Source organism: Mesoplodon bidens (genome assembly GCF_964165515.1).
Source record: "Mesoplodon bidens genome assembly, chromosome: 14".
Taxonomy (NCBI): domain Eukaryota; kingdom Metazoa; phylum Chordata; class Mammalia; order Artiodactyla; family Ziphiidae; genus Mesoplodon; species Mesoplodon bidens.
In genome coordinates, this window is record NC_138170.1 from 82,905,845 (window position 1) to 82,922,068 (window position 16,224).

At 41.4% G+C, this 16,224-nt stretch overlaps 1 protein-coding gene across 2 annotated transcripts in view; it reads left to right on the top strand.

Moving 5' to 3' along the window:
* Positions 1-16,224, top strand: part of MBOAT2 (membrane bound glycerophospholipid O-acyltransferase 2) — a 107,756-nt gene that overhangs the window by 40,442 nt on the left and 51,090 nt on the right. For both annotated transcript variants that reach the window (XM_081255114.1, XM_081255115.1), the window contains exon 3: positions 3,755-3,832. In XM_081255114.1, the coding sequence (XP_081111240.1) occupies positions 3,755-3,832 (78 nt within the window). The remainder of the gene's footprint in view (positions 1-3,754; positions 3,833-16,224) is intronic.

Below are 16,224 nucleotides of genomic sequence, written 5' to 3' on the forward strand. Positions count from 1 at the left end.
TAGATTCTGCCATTAGCCAAAAGAGGTTTTTTGTTTGGTTGCTTTAGGTGGGGGAGAATAAGTTAGCATGGAAAGCTTTTCTTTATGGCCCTTCAGGTGCTGTGTGTATGTGTGTTTCCTTCACTTAGCTCCCTTCCTAATTGTCAGGGCTGTGAAGCAATACAGAAACATTGTCACTTCCTGTTCGTCCCAGGTGACGGTGGTTGTACGTGACAGGGAATCCGGCGAAGCGCACGGTGTCTCCATGAAACAGCAGAGACGCTCAGTGCAAGGACCCTCTGCTCGGTGATTTCTCCCGAGTTTCCCTTCTTAAGTGAGAGCTTACGCTGCGTGCTCATTTGCTATGTTTACACAGTCCCAGAGAAGGCTTTCTAGGTCTGCTGTTCGGCAGACTGTTGTTGGACATGGAACTTCCCTGAGAGGATGGAAATGCAGTCACTCGATCTGTGGTTTCGTAGCTTCTGTTGTGGGGTGTAGACTGTTGGAGTTTGACAATGCCTCTGCGTTTGTTCTAGGAGGTTGTTTTTGATTCTTGGGAGGGTGGAAATGTACTGGTATTTCTTAATCTAGTTTTTGCCTCTGGCAATTGCACATGTGTCCTAGAAACTCACGAAGAATCAGAGATAATTTATTCAGTCTCTGCCATGTTGCCCTGTGACCAGTCCTCTGATAGGCCCGGCCAGTGGTGGGTGTGTGCGGAGTCCTCGGGGTCTCAGCGGGATCTCTTACCTCAGGTCGAGGCATGGTTTCTCCACTTCCTTGATAACATCGAATTTATGTCATCAAAGTTTTCTTAGGTTTCTCAGGTGATTCTATTTAAACTTCTTGTAAATCATGTCATGGGGGTAGTGTGTATGTGTGTGTGTGTACTTAGCTTTCTGTTATGGAGCCTTTCGAATACAAAAGTACAGAAAATAATATAATGAACCCTCCTATATCAACCATCATCTATAAGTTTCTATTAACTGAGAATTACTTTGTACTTTTATTTACTTATTTAGCTGTTTGACAGCGGTGTAGAGTAACAGACTGGAGCTTAGACTCTGAATCCAGACAGACCTGGATTCCACTCTGGGTGCCTCGGCAGTAGCCGTGTGACTGAACATGTTATTTAGCCTCTTTAGCGTCACTTTTCTCATTTGTAAAATGGAACCAGGGATGGTTGTGATGACTAAAAGATGTAATACTTCAGAAGGGGGCTCCGCACAGTAGCCAGCTCCTCGTGAGTAGGGAAAGTTACTCAGGGTCAAGACTGTTATTGTGACTATGGTCTGTTGGTCCCATCGTCCAGTCGGTGGTCCAGATTAGAAATATTTATGTTTATCCAATCTCTTCCTCAGTTTATCATACAGTATTAAAGTATGCCTTTCTCTCTAGGCTGGACAGTCTGAGACTAGACTCTGAGGACAGAAACTGTATCCCCTGACTCTTTATTCCCAGTGGCCAGTACTGTGCCTTTCGGAAAATGGACGTACAGTAAAGATCAGTGGAACAATAGAAGAGGTGTTTCTCAACCTTTTTAAAACTCTTTTTTTGCTAAACATAAATTTTTTACCTGCCTTTAGTGTGATTTGAAATTCAACATATGTAAAATGTGATATCTAAAAAAAACTGAAGTTTGGGCATAAAGGATTGTTTTGTTTGAAAGATTATGATACACAGTCCATGGGGTTCCACTTCAGCTCACCCTGTGAAGAATCAGCCAGTGGATAAGTTGCCCAGGAGGAAACAACTTGAGTCTCATTGTCACTTAGGGTACTAACTGGGTATATGTTAGGACTTCATTTTCTCAACTCTAAAATGATGAGGGCTGGATTATAATAAACTTCTAAGATACCTTCTTGGTTGCATTTTTACCTCCCTAATAATACTTAATATTTGAAAGCGTACTGTGTGCCAGATAACCCAGTCAACACTTTTCGTGTGTTATCTTTTAATCCTGAAAAGTACTAGGTAGCTACTGTGTACTTATTATGCTCATTTTTCTAATAAGGGCAAGTAGAGTAGCTGCGGATGGGAAATTACGAGGAAAGTCACCAGTGCTGTGGTTGAGTGTACAGGCAACTTGATGCTTGTTGTGGAGGCCAGTGAAATAGAGGGCAATGCAGGTCCACTCTGTACAGATAGACTTATATTATCCCAGGAACAAAAGCTTGTACTACTGGCAGAGTGTCATATGGCACTCCAGAAGGTCGCCAAGCTTGTCATCTGAATGGCGATGCCCGGGGAGTGGGCGTCTCCAAGTGACAGAAGGCACCACTTTGCTATTTGAAACATAGACCTTTTAGCTTCTAAGTTGTCATATATCCCTCAGGTTCCAAGGAAATTTATTCAATAGGAAAGGAAAGATATTTCCCCAAGAGTCTTCAAAATCTTTTTTCATTTAAGACGCTTATCGTTAATGAGTTCTATTCCAATGAGTAAAGCCCTTGCAGGTGTCCAGCAGGCCACTTCAGCATTTTCACACGAACTCCGTTAGTGCTGGCAATAAATAGGAGCTGGTAATTAATTTGCAAAGTGTGTGTTTTAGTCATGTTTTCTTAGCTTCTTTCTGTTTCAGTGTATACACAAATACGTTTTTCTGCCGCCTCCTGGTCCTTTGGTTGTATAGTAGCATTCCAGGCCGACATTGTTTCCGTGTGTGTGTGTGTGTGTGTGTGTGTGTGTGTGTGTGTTAGGCAGAGGAAGAGACAAGTAGACAGACTGACAGACATTCTTTGTACAATGAGTAAAATAAGTTTCTTCTATGGGCCTGCCTTGGAGCCTACTTCTTATTTGTAATATTTCTATGGAAAATTAAAAAAATTAAGTAGCTTTTCCATATTGGAGGTGCCTGTTATTCTATGATGGTTGGTTAGAAAGTAATTTTAATCATAGCTTAAGATACTTATTGATACTTTAAATTGTATACAATGATTTGAAAATGTTTTCATACATTATTCATGCCATCAAAGGGGAAAGAAAATGGAAATTCTGTGTTTGTGTGTGTGCGCGCACATGTATGCGTAATCTTAGGGATAATTTGGATGGATTTTAAAACCAGAGATCTGAGTCATGTTTTGCCTGAATTTTGTGACATGAATGGATAAGTTAGTTCTCTCAGTTAATGGTAGATTTCTACACTAGAACGTTAGAAGAAACTGTGTCATCTCAGTGAGAACGTTTTGTAGGTAGATTACTGCAAATTAAGGGTTGACTGGATTTGTATAAGGAAGCTTATTTGACTTGAGCCGTCATGTTTTCAGAATAAATAAATTAGGGTGTACCTGCTTTTAAGTGAATTCTAATATTTAGTATTTCTTGCTATTTTGTAAGTAATACTTGAAAAGATAACCGCACATACAAAGCTGTATTGGCGAAGGTAGTTTGGGTAAAAGCCCAAAACTGATGTTCTGGCAGGACTATTCTGAAATCCAGGTTTCTTACTCCTTTTCATCCCTGTTCCTGAGTTATTGAAAAAGCTGTAAACCTTGAGCCTCAGGACCCCATAGGGCTTTCATGTAGCTGGTAAACGTGGAATGCTGGGACCCCAAGTGTGGCTTTATGGGGTTTTGTCTTATTTTTCCAGCTCTTGTGGGGCTTGTGGGATGGGACTCCCTCTCTAGGGTATCCACAGAATTTTAGGCTTTGGAGGTTTGCTTCCTTTTTTTAATCTGGCAGTGTCGTGTGTTATATATAAGCACTTTTTAGCCTAAATTATTTCAATTTGATGTTTGTGCATGGGCTCTTCTAACAGTGTTCTTACTTTTCACAGGTATGCCTTACATTTTCTTGTACAAAGTGGAATCTCCTACTGTATCATGATCATAATAGGAGTGGAGAACATGCACAAGTAAGTGTTCGCTTTACTCACATATAATACGTATTCCAACATAATAGAATTGGGTCAAGTAGAATTTTATTACATTAAAAATTATTATTTTTAATAATAATTGTTAAAAATTATTGTAAGTTGTGATCACTTTTTCAAGAACTGTCATAAATACAAAAATAAAAGCCTTGGTATGCAGCACTCTTCTATTTACTTAGAGCAGGGTTTCTCAACCTCAGCGCTATTGACAGTTTAGGCTGCATCATTCTTGGATGTGCAGGACTGGCCTGTGCACTGTAGGATGTTTAGCGGCTTCCCTGGCCTCCGCCCACTAGATGCCAGTAGTACCTCCTCCCCAAGTTGTGACAACCATGGATGTTTCTAGATATTTTCACAGGTCCCTTGGGGGGCATAACCACCTCCAGGTAAGGACTCTTGGCTTAGTCTAGGAGGGGCAGCCGTGGAGAGTTGGAGTGAGTCTGACACATTGGAGAGAGATTTAGAAGGTACGTGTGGAAGGATTTAGTGATTGACGGGGAAGAAGGGTGTCAGGAGGCCTCCAGGTTCCTGGTGTGAACAGTCAGGTAGATGGAAGCACTGTTTTCTGAGCGTAGAGACCCCTGGAGGTGGGGAGCATGTCTAGGGGATAAGCATTTCAAACAGGTATATAGTCACCTAAAACAGTGCTTCATATGTAGTAAACACTCTGGGTATTTGCTGAATAAGTGCCTGTTGACTTTAGGGTGTCTGTGAGGCAGTTCTCCGATGCTGGGGAGCTGGTGTGGAGGTCTGGGCCAGAGATGTACACAGGAAAGTAGAGGTGTGCAGCACTTACTTGGTTGAACACCCAGGGGCCTGGTACCTGCAGATCTTGCTGGCCAATCCTGCTGGGGGTGTTCCGTGATATCTGGTGCACTGTGTCTCTGAATTCTGATGTACATGTGGCTCCAAGAGTTCTGTACAAGAAATGATGGACTTGTAACTAAGCAATTAGCTTTTTTCCAAATCTCATTCTATTTTGCGTCTTCAGTGTTTGACTCATGGGTCACCCGGTCTGTTTTGGCCCAGTGTCTTCCCTCAATTTCCACTGGTGCCACCTGCGTTGATTTCCCCCTCCCTCCTGTACTGTAGTACTCCAGGTTCTTGGTGTTTTGATTTTAATTTTTATAAGAGGAGTAAAATATTTTGATGGTGTATCAAAAAAAAGCAATTTTTATACCATCATGACCCTTTTAATAAAATCTCATACAGATGACAAGTTCGAAGCGATACTGTCTTTAATATCTGAACAAAAGAGCTGTATGTTTTGAATCTGGAAAAAGAAGGAAAATCTGGTTAGATTACTGAAAACAGGTAACTTGTGTATCCCTGCGTAAACAAAAGTCTTTTAAATCGAAAGGCTAGTAGATTCATATTTGGTCAAAGGAAATTGTTTCTTTTTCTGAAAGGCAGCGGCAGTCTGTGAAGTTAACTTTTAACACTTCAGACTCTGTCCAGTATGGCGCCCTTAGCCACATGTGGCCTGTAGATTGAAATTAATTGACATCTAAAGCTCAGTTGTTCAGCCACACTGGCCACACGGCACGTGCTCAATAGCCACGGGTGGCTGGTGGCTACTGTACTGGGCAGTGCAGACAGAGAAGATTTCTGTGATCATAGAAAAGTCTGTTGGAAGGTGCAGCCTTAGAGACACAGTTGGATACAGTTGATTTTGTTGCTCTTTTACAGTAAGTGATCAGGAGGAAAGTGCTACTTGCATATACGCTGCCCGTGTTTAGAATTTGACACCATCCTTGGAGCAGGCTATTATAAATGGGTTTGCCATGTTAGTTGCTAGTGTTGGCAATAAAGAGTAGGTGAGTAATTAAGTTAGAAAGTGTGTATTTTACTCTCTTTTAGCTCCCTTCAATTTCAGTTTATACCTATGTGTTTTTCTGTTTGACTTTACTTTTTCCTTTTTGTTTTTTTCTTGTTATCCGTACATGCTTTTTCCTCCCTTTTCACTTAGGCCTTTACATTAATTTAAAATGTTTAATGGGTCCAGACTTCAGAATTTCATTCAAATATACTAGATGGGGCTTATAGCATTACTCTATTATCTAAAGTTATTATTTATGTATAATACAGTTCTGTTTATTTCTTTCAGTCTAGTTTTACATGGTATGTGTAATATATTTCTTTGAACAACAAGGGTTTAAATCTTTTTAAGTGAAGGATTTGGACTCCCTGAGTATTTAACAGTTTAAAAATTCTTGGATCTCTTTGTTTTATATACTTTGTAAGCTGTTCATAGTGTAGTTTTTGCACTCTTTGTAACAAATCCATTTGTAAATTAAAATATTTTAATATAAACTTTATTTTTGTAGCTCCCTTTATTTCACACTTGTATGTATGCTGTTTTATTCTGATCCATAATTAGATAACTTACCATTAAAATTTAATTTATTCTAGAATTCAGTGCTTTTTAATTTACCATTAAAATTTAATTTATCCTAGAATTCAAAGCTTATTTTCATATAAGCTTTGAAGTTTTTGAGGAAAAAAATTGAAAACCTTAAGTGTTAGAGGCAAGAAGAAAAAGAGTATTTAGGGATAGAAGGTCCTATATCTTAGGATATTGATTCTCCTTAATTAGTATGGGGAGAATTTAACTTTCACAGATTTGAACAGCGTTTCTGAGAGCAGGGGTTGGCAAACTGTAAAGGACCAGATAGCAAGTATTTTAGACTCTGCAGGACACACAGCCTCTGTCATGGCTTTTCTCAGTTCTGTCGTTGTGCACATAGACAGTATGTGAACAACGAACTTGACCTGTGCTTCCATCAGACTTCCTTTACCTAAAAAGCGGGTGGACCATATACTAAGCACACTCCTGCCACAGGGATTTGAAAAAAGAGAGGAAGGCAGACACACACTCTTCCTGCTAGTTTCAAAAATATGAAATAAAGTTTGCCAAGTGGTAATTTTAAACTTGCTATAGCACAAAAAATGGAATAATGAACTTGTTTATTAATGATTTACTTTGGATTATTGTTCTGAAGCAGATGGTTTCTAAAAAGCTGATTGAAATGTTCACCTTCTTGGCATAGCTTTTGCTTGAAAGGGAAGTGAACTAATGCAGGACTCAGGACTTGATGTTTAACACTTAGCGTGATAATGAAAAACACCTTATTCAAAAAAATTATAAAGGGAATAGTAAAATCACAGTATATAAGAGCGATACACAAAAATTCTTTTTATTTCTACATATTGAAATAGTCCAAAAGTGAAATTTGTTAAAAGTTCATTCCCAGGAGCATCGAAACGGATAAATATGCTTAGGAATAAATTTATTGAAAGAAGTGCAAGACCACTAAACTGAAAATAAAAATCTTTGCTGACAGAAATGAAGGAAGACCTAAAGCATGGAGAGAGACACCACATTCATGGATCGGCAGACTCAGTATCGTTAAGACGGCAGTTCTCTCACAGTTGATCCATAGGATCAATGCAATGCCTGTCAAAATTCCAGCAGGCTTTTGGTTGCAAAACTGCCTATATAAATTCACTAAAATTCATTGAATTGTACACTTAAATTAGGTGAGTTGTTGGCACGTACATTTTACTTCAATAAAGCTATTAAAAAGATAAAAAACACTGTAAAGGGAGGTGCAAGAAGGCAGATCAGTCTTAAAGTAGCGTGCTTTCTGAACGTTGGTTCAAGAATTTTGTATATTTTCTCATTTAGGCAAATTTATAGATGTTCAGAAGCGTCCATGTTTTCTTGAGTTTAGTTATAAGAATGAAGCGTCGAAAGGAACGTTGAAAACCTGCAGTGCCCTCGAAGGAAGGAAATGTAGGTGTTGAAGGGGGACTTGAAGCTGTCTTCAGACGCTTAAAGGGAGTATATATGCTGTTCTTAGGAATCCTGAGATGGAATTGGTACCTGCTAGGTGAAGTATGAAGATGCACATTTTTGACCCAAGGAAGGATGGCCTCAGTTACAGTGAGAGGCTTGGGGGAGTAATGTCTTTTGCCTTCATACACCACAAATTCAGTGACGGCAGTCACGTCTTACCTGTTTGGTTTTCTGAATGTGGTACACCGCCTTGGAGGTGGTGTGCTCCCAATAGGTGTCTGCTGAATGAATGAGTGAATCATAACCTGACTTCTGTGTGACAGCAAGCCCTTTCCAAATAGCCTCCTAGAGCTCTTGCTTCTGGGCCACGGTCTCTGCCTCCTTCAGAATCCCTGTGCACCATCTCAGGGCTGCCCTGTGAGAATTTTGTGAACAAGCATTGTAGCGGCCCTGATTCTCAGAACTGAGCATCTCCTGGGCTTTGCTTGGATCTCTGTTCCCGGGGAGAGTGGACTGTAGGGGAGAGACAGAAGGGATGGGAATGGGGGAACGGGTGGAGGGAGAGCCTTTCTCACTTGGTTAAAAGAGGAAGGAGGATAGCGATGCGTTTCAGGTGCTCCCAGCTGGGGCTGGAAGGCATTTTCCCTGGAGAAGGTAGCGCAGTGTGGCTGGGTCCCATGGTATTCTGATGGGCTCAGTAAGCTTTTGTGGATGGGCGTGAGAACCTAAGTGCCCTTCATGTTAGTTTTGCGTTTTTTTGTTTTTTAACTTTTCTGTGGGGAAGCTTGTTTCAAGTTCCAAAAAACAGTCGCAGATTTTGGAACACGGCACAAGGCAACTGCCCTTGTTTAAATATAAACAGCAGAAATGTGGGATAGTTAACATGGGAAGCACGGGAGAGCCTGATAACCTTGAGAAGTTAAGCAGAAGTATTTTCTTTATAACCTGGCAAGTAATTTTCACCAAAACAAATGACCTAAAGAAAACATGAAAAAGAGGTAGATACATAGAGTAAAACTGCATCTGTGAATGGGTTGCCAAGCTTTGTATGGGATGATATTGTAAAAGCTGTAAGAAGGTGATTTTAACCCCACCGTCCCATGGCTCAGCTACCCACCAGTTTGAACAAACACCTTGTGTGCCAAAGTGTTTCCAGAAACTCAGAGACAGTGGAGATGTGGTCCTTACCCTCTGATAGGCACCGCTGAGGTGGAGATGTTAAGACAGTCAGTCATGCAACAACTATTTGTTACGTGATGCTGGGACCCAGTGATGGATAAAAAGACATGCTCCGTCTCTGCAAGACACTTACTGTCAAACTACGGATCACACTGTGATTACTGTCATAAAAGATGATGCCCTCAGGGCTGAGGAAGCATAAAGGAGTGACCAGCTTGGAAAGTAGTAAAAAGAAGAAAGTGTATCTACATCAGCCATTTACTATGTGCTCAGCAGAATACAAATGTTTGGTGTTAAATCGACTTCTGCTACAATATATTTTTAAATATTGGGAAATATTAAAAACCATGTTCCTCAGGATCCTCTTGTATTGGTATAAAATTGAACAGCAGGCCTAGGACATGAGAGAAGATCAACTTCAAACTCCGACTTCCCCCCAGGTGGCCTTAGTGATTCATTGGATGAGTCATAGGGGCAGGTATGTGTGGGTTTGAATTCAGTTCTGCTACATTTCATTAGCTCTTGGACCTTAGCCAACTCACTTTACCTTTCTGAGTCTAAATTGCATTAAACCAGTGAGTGACTCAGCTGAGGAGCATGTGGGTGCCCAGGTGAGCCCAGGTAAGCTTTTGTCTGCATACAGGGGTCGGCTGCCACGAAGAGGGTCCGCATTCTGGGGAAATGCCTCAGGGGCCACCCCTGGTCACCGAGCGTTTTGCTGGGCTGGGCTGCTCCTGCCGCTGTCACGGCAGAGCTTTTGCTGTCAGTATTCACGCAGTCGCTGTAATTCATTGTTCCTCCTCCCAGACTATGAACTCCTCAGCAGGGATGCTTTCCTCATTTTATAAGACCATTGTTGAGCGTATGGCTGACAGAAGCTCAGGAAGAGAGGTTCTCTGTTCTGTTCCGTTGAATGAGTATCTGTAGGCTTTTTTTGCACCTCTTTTGGTTGGGTATTTCCGAGCAGATTATATTCATCCGTGCAGCAGGCCTCGAATGGCAAGCTTGATGGGTTGACTGGCAGGCGGTCGTGTTCCCTGCTCCCTACCTGATCTTCTCCCCCTGACGCTGGCTGCAGAGCAGTGGCCCTGGGCATGGGGGTGAGGTTAGGGAAGGACCAGGCAGTTTTAGCTGATGTGCTTTGGTCTCAGTCATCCGTGACCCTGAAGAGCAGGTAGGACAGGGATCCATTTTCACCTGTCATCTGCCAGTACCAGTACCGCCGAGACTCCTGCAATATGGATATCTGGATAGAAATATCGTGAAGAACTGCTTGAGGTCTACTAGGAAGGAATGAAGATCTCGGAAATGCCGTCTGGCGGGCAGAAGCCTCAAGTCACTTGAAGATTTGTCCTCATGAAGTTAATGAGCAGTAGTTAGTGGCACGGCAGGAGCTCTGTGGGGAGAATATTAACTTCACCAAGGACAACCCCATAATCCCACGAGAGGGAATAAAATGTGGCAGGAAGGAAACTGGGCTCTTAGACTTTTCCTTTTCCACTCTCTGTGGGCCGTACTCAAAAGCCTTTCAGTGGCTTGGAATGAAGGTACAGGCCCTTTGGGTATTGCTGTGCTATCCTGAGCTTAGAGCTGGATTTCAACTGGAAAACCGTAAGTAATTCTAAACTTGATTTTTTACATTATCTTATCCTTACAACAGTTGATGTTTCAGTAATTATTCGCATCCATCACTGTGCAGAGCACATGGATTGTCACCTAATCCTAGCAGCAGCCCTGGAGGTGGGCGCAGTAGATCTGTTTCCCCAGAAGCAGGTTAGTAGGAGGTAAATCTGGGATTAGAGCTGGGTGTGTCTGATTGCACCCAGCACCCAAGCTTTTTGCTTCTGCACTTTATTACTTCTAAGCATTAAGCTTTTTTTTTTTTTTAAGCCTTATGATTAGGAGAATGGGTCGTTAAATAGAAATACCCTGAATTGATTGAGGAGCGGTGATGGGAGCCAGCAGGGTCCTGAACAAAGGCAGGGATTTGTATGTGTTGGTTACACTTCCTTAGAGCAAAGATGCAGATATTTTTATCCAAAAGGACGCAGTGGCCTTTTGGCATATTGTGCTTAGGATCTGAGGTTTTTCAATATTCTCAATTCCCATGGGAAGGAAAACCCGTTACTTGGTGAGAGGTAGTAGGATGTCCAGACCGTGCTGGATTCTGAAGAATCTTTAGGACATACCGTCATACCATCAAATCCTGCACTCGGGAAAGGGTCTGATTCGGATTTCCTTTACACCATTAAGGCACAACAGTATCTCTTTGGGAGGTATTTGAATTCTAAGTTGTGTTTCCAGTTGTAAACTGGATCTCTGTTAAGGATCCAGTCATTCTTGAGCCAGGAAGGGAAGCTTTTTCTCCTTGGATTAAGGGTTTCTCTATGAAGTAGTAGGATTACATTAATGTGGGGTTGCTGACAACACGAACACCCATCCCTTGGTAAATAGCGCTGTTACTTTGGGTGTTGCTCTTATATCTGAATGTGTTAGCATAGGAAGAGGTTTGCACAGGTGACTCATGTAATGGGGCCCTGCCAGCTCAGGTCTGTCTAAAATGCCAGTTTGATACTGATAGCTCATTCTCCAAATTAATCAATTAAAAAACAAAAGGGAGTTTTGAAGATATTATCCAATTAGATGACATATCTTTCTTATTTTGAAAATAACAATTCATATATTAATAAACATAACCAGATGGTTGTAATAATTAAAAATAAGAATATGTACTTTTCACTGGCAAAGTACAAGGACTCACCTTTTCATCTTGGGTACCTCTGGAAACTAACCTTTTACAACAAGATCCTAATCCTTGATAGGATGTTGAAGGAAAAATTAAAACCCATGTAACCATCTGTTAAAATGATGAACAGAATCATTCAGTTATGTGTGTCGTAACACCATGCTATTTACCTAAAATATGTGGTCCGTGTTGAAGTTTTGTGAGAGAAAAAGCTTGCATGAATGGTCTTTTTGTTTTTACTTTTAGGTAAGAAATGAGGAAATTGTTTTGGAAAACTAGGGCTTGCTGAATGCTGAGTCTGCTTGTGGTGTATTGTTATGGTACATTTATAGACTTGACATGGGCAGGTTTTGTCTTCACTGTATAAGAAACAGTGTGATTTAATAGGGTGTTTGGACTTGGACTTTGGAGCTTGAATGGTGGAGTGACTTCCATGTTCAGCCACCTTGTTGAGTGCTCTTTATAAATATTCCATTTAACTGTGCCTACAGTCCCGTGTGGGGGTGTCATTATCCCCTACTGTACAGAGAAGAAACTGTAGTTCCAAAATGTGAGGTCACTAGAACCAGTAACAAAACCGGTAACGGTCAGCCCTGGAAGTCTGTGAAATTAATTTCTGTTGTTAGATTATTGATTTACTGAGATTCTTTTAAAGTTTTTTTTGTTTCTTTTTTTTTTTTTTTTTAATTGGAGAAACAAAAAGAAATTCTCACCTGCTTACCAGATAACATAAACAGCCTGGTTTATTTTTTGAAAAATAGCAAGAATGGAGACATTGTATTGTGACTGGCTTTTCCTTAGTCTTCATTAGAATGTGGTGTTGGAATCTTTTTAAAAGCCTTTACCCTTTAGAGAAATATTTGAATAATTGTGATTTTATTCTCTAAATAATCTTCCTTTATTTAAAATTGTTCAGATTTTTACAAGCTCCATGCTTGAAGTTGATATTATTTCAAATACATAATAAATATAGACTTTAAAAAAATTCTTCCTAGAGTTGATTTATGATGTTGTAAATACTACTATAAAATAGTGCTTTAGTGACTTCCCTGGTGGCTCAGTGGTTAAGACTTTGTGCTCCCGGTGCAGGGGACCTGGGTTCAATTCCTGGTCAGGGAACTAGATCCCACATGCATGCTGCAACTAAGAGTTCACCTGCTACAACTAAGGAGCTGGCGAGCCACACGTAAGGAGCCCACCTCTCGCAACTGAGGAGCACGCCTGCCTCAGCTGAGACCCAAGTGCAACCAAATAAATAAATAAATATTTTAAAAATAGTACTTTAAAATACTATTTTGATGTCAGTTGACTAAAAAGAGAATTTTAAAATTCTTTCTGATAAATTAATTTGTGTAGAGGAAAGATACTGACCTTGTCCTACCTGCTGCTGCTGGCTTATTAAACAGAGTCCTAATTTAGAGTAGTTATGGAGAGAGAGAGACAAAGAGTAATAGGGGAAATATCTGATGACCTGAAAAATGGCTGGGCATTTTAGTGAAAGGATGTTACAGCAAGTGAGCCTGGGCATCTATTTCTCACAGTGAAAACTGAGCTGTGGCTTAAACTTAGCGAGGCCCAGAAAAGAGATGGGATTGCTCATCTTTTCCTGGCCTGGAAATTAACCTTGGGGTAGTACAGAGTATGTGCCTTGCCAAGACTTGCCTTGGGAAGAAGATAACGGTTTCAGGATGGGCTTGGCACTATTTGCCTTTCAAAGTTTTAAAAAATCTTGTATAGAACTCATTTTGTTGGAGCATAGTTTCATTTCAAAACATGAGTGAATTCAGAGCTATTATTTAGAATAGTATGCAAAGCATTTTTCCTTAGACACGAGAGCTTTAAAATGTATAGGGAGTGGACTTAAAGACTTGAAAATAAAATCCAACGAAGAAAATGATAAAAGTTAAGAAATGAATAAGATGAAACCCCTAAAGGACAATAGACAACTTTAATTGCAAATAAGTTACTCTTATTTTTTTTTTTTGCGATACGCGGGCCTCTCACTGTCGTGGCCTCTCCCGTTGCGGAGCACAGGCTCCGGACGCGCAGGCTCAGCGGCCGTGGCTCACGGGCCCAGCCGCTCCGCGGCATGTGGGATCTTCCCGGACCGGGGCACGAACCCGTGTCCCCTACATCGGCAGGCAGACTCTCAACCACTGTGCCACCAGGGAAGCCCGCAAATAAGTTACTCGTAATAGCTAAACTGCCAGTAATAGCTAACGTTTATTAAACACAAATCCTATGTCAGATACATGTTAAATGCTGAGGTGCATTCCCATGCGATCCTTACAGCTGCCTGTACTGTAATAATTGTATCTCAGCTTTATAGTCAGTCATACAGAGTGAAGTAAGTGAGAAAGAGAAAAACAAAAACCGTATGCTAACACATATATATGGAATCTAAAAAAAAAATGGTTTTGAAGAACCTAGGGGCAGGACAGGAATAAAGACACAGACGTAGAGAACGGACTTGAGGACACGGGGAGGGGAAAGGGTAAGCTGGGACGAAGTGAGAGAGTGGCATGGACATATATACACTAGCAAATGTAAAATAGACAGGTAGTGGGAAGCAGCCGCATAGCACAGGGAGATCAGCTGGGTGCTTTGTGACCACCTAGAGGGGTGGGATAGGGAGGGTGGGAGGGAGGGAGACGCAAGAGGGAGGAGATATGGGAACAGATGTATATTTATAACTGATTCACTTTGTTGTAAAGCAGAAACTAACACACCATTGTAAAGCAATTATACTCCAATAAAGATGTTAAAAAAAAAAAAAAGCCCCACGTAGCCACTAAGATCGGTTCTTCCCCAACATTCTCAACGTGTGGGTTTTCCATGGGAAATGTTCAGTGTCCCACCCATTTTATTTTGGGGGTGTTTTCCCTCACTGTTAATTGGTGTGTATGCAGGTAGTATAAATTACTCTTAGTGTGAATGCTGAGTTGGGGAGCTAAGGTTCTTAATTCTATTTCTTGGGTTAGTCTCTTAACTTATCTAGCCTTCATTTGACGACTCCTGTTAAATCTAAGAGCCATAAGTTAATCAGTGATTCTTAACCATTTTTTCTCGCCCCCAGCACACCCAACAGAACATACTTTTATCAGGAATAGTATTTTCTATAGCAGTAATTCTCACCTCTTTGGGATAAAGAATGGGATAGTGATTCTGATATATGCCCCACGCCATCCACCCCTCTCCCAGACAAAGAAAAACAAAAGGTGCTAGCCAAATTTGGTATCTGATTTAATGTTTGTGCCTGCTCACATATCAGATGGAGGTTCTCTTGCCTCCCCACGACTTCTTTCCCAATCCTGGGGCTTATCTGGCCGCTCTGGTGTTTGTCTCTCCAGAGTGCAGTCATCTACCCTTCTCTAGGTTAGCAGTTTGCAGAGTATGGTCCAGAGACCCCAGGAGTCCATGCAATCCTTTTAGGAGGCTGTCAAGTCAAAACTGTTTTCATAATAATCTTTAGATATGATTTGCTTTTTTCACTTTCTTTCCCCCCTGCACGTACAGTGGGGCTTTCCCGAGGCTACATGATGTGTGATACCGCAGCAGAAACATTTGCGAATCCAGCTGTCTTCTTATTAAGTCAGATATTAAAAAGATTTGCAAAAGCATAAATAAAGTGCTGTCTCAGTAATTTTGTTCTTTTTGGTTTTGGGAAACATACTTATTTCTCATAAAAACATTGTTTCATGAAAACCTAGCATCGTAGGTTTATTGTCGTTATTCTTGAATTAACAAATATTTTAAAAATTCTCAGTTGTGTTCTCCTGTGGTAAATATCAGTGGCCATTATTTAAGTGCGTTATGCTTCTTTGGTTTTGTCAGTAATTTTGAAGAGTGTAGAGGACCCTGGGGCCATAAAGCTTGAGGACAGCTGGTCTAGAATTCTCTCATGCCTTTTGTAACCTGGCCCTGTCATCAGAGCCATCTGGGCTCTTACACTTCCTTGTGTTCATGCCCTCGCCGTCCACTTCTTTGCCTGCTGCTGCTCTGCCTCTGAAATCTGCCAGCTGAGACCACAGATCCCGTACCCGAGCTTCCTTCCTCCCTTCCTCCACGATTGGACGTGCTCCTGGAGGTGCAGTGAAACGACAGAGACGGGTTGAGAGCCTGCACACTGTGCTAGAGGGGATGCTGGTTCCATGTGTTCTCCTGGTTGGTGTCCTCCTGACCTCACCTTCCTGCTATACATTGTCTCTGCCACTCTGGCTCCCGTGTCACTCTGTACACGAGGCAGATGTCCAGTCTGGGGTGGACACAGATCCCTATCGTATTTGGGCAGCAGAGTGTTGGAGAGAGACCCACGTGATGGTTCTGGGCTGCTACAGATTCATGATTTATTCCTTCACCTAGCCTTCAGTTCTCTTGAAAATTAGTTGAATTGACATTTTTCAGTTCCCTTTCCCATTCTTTTCAAAGATTGGTGTAAACCTTAGCCATCTTTAAATCTACTCACCTTATCCACTCATGCTTAGCAGATAACATAAATGCATAAGTAAAAGTTGAAGATAAAGATACTTCTTGGGAGATGATCCTTAAAGATGCAAGGTAAGGCTTTTAGAAGTAACAGAAACGGAGGCAAAGGAGGAGGGGAAATGTCCCTGGCAGGAGGAGACGTGAGTCAGTGGCCTGCAGGTGTCC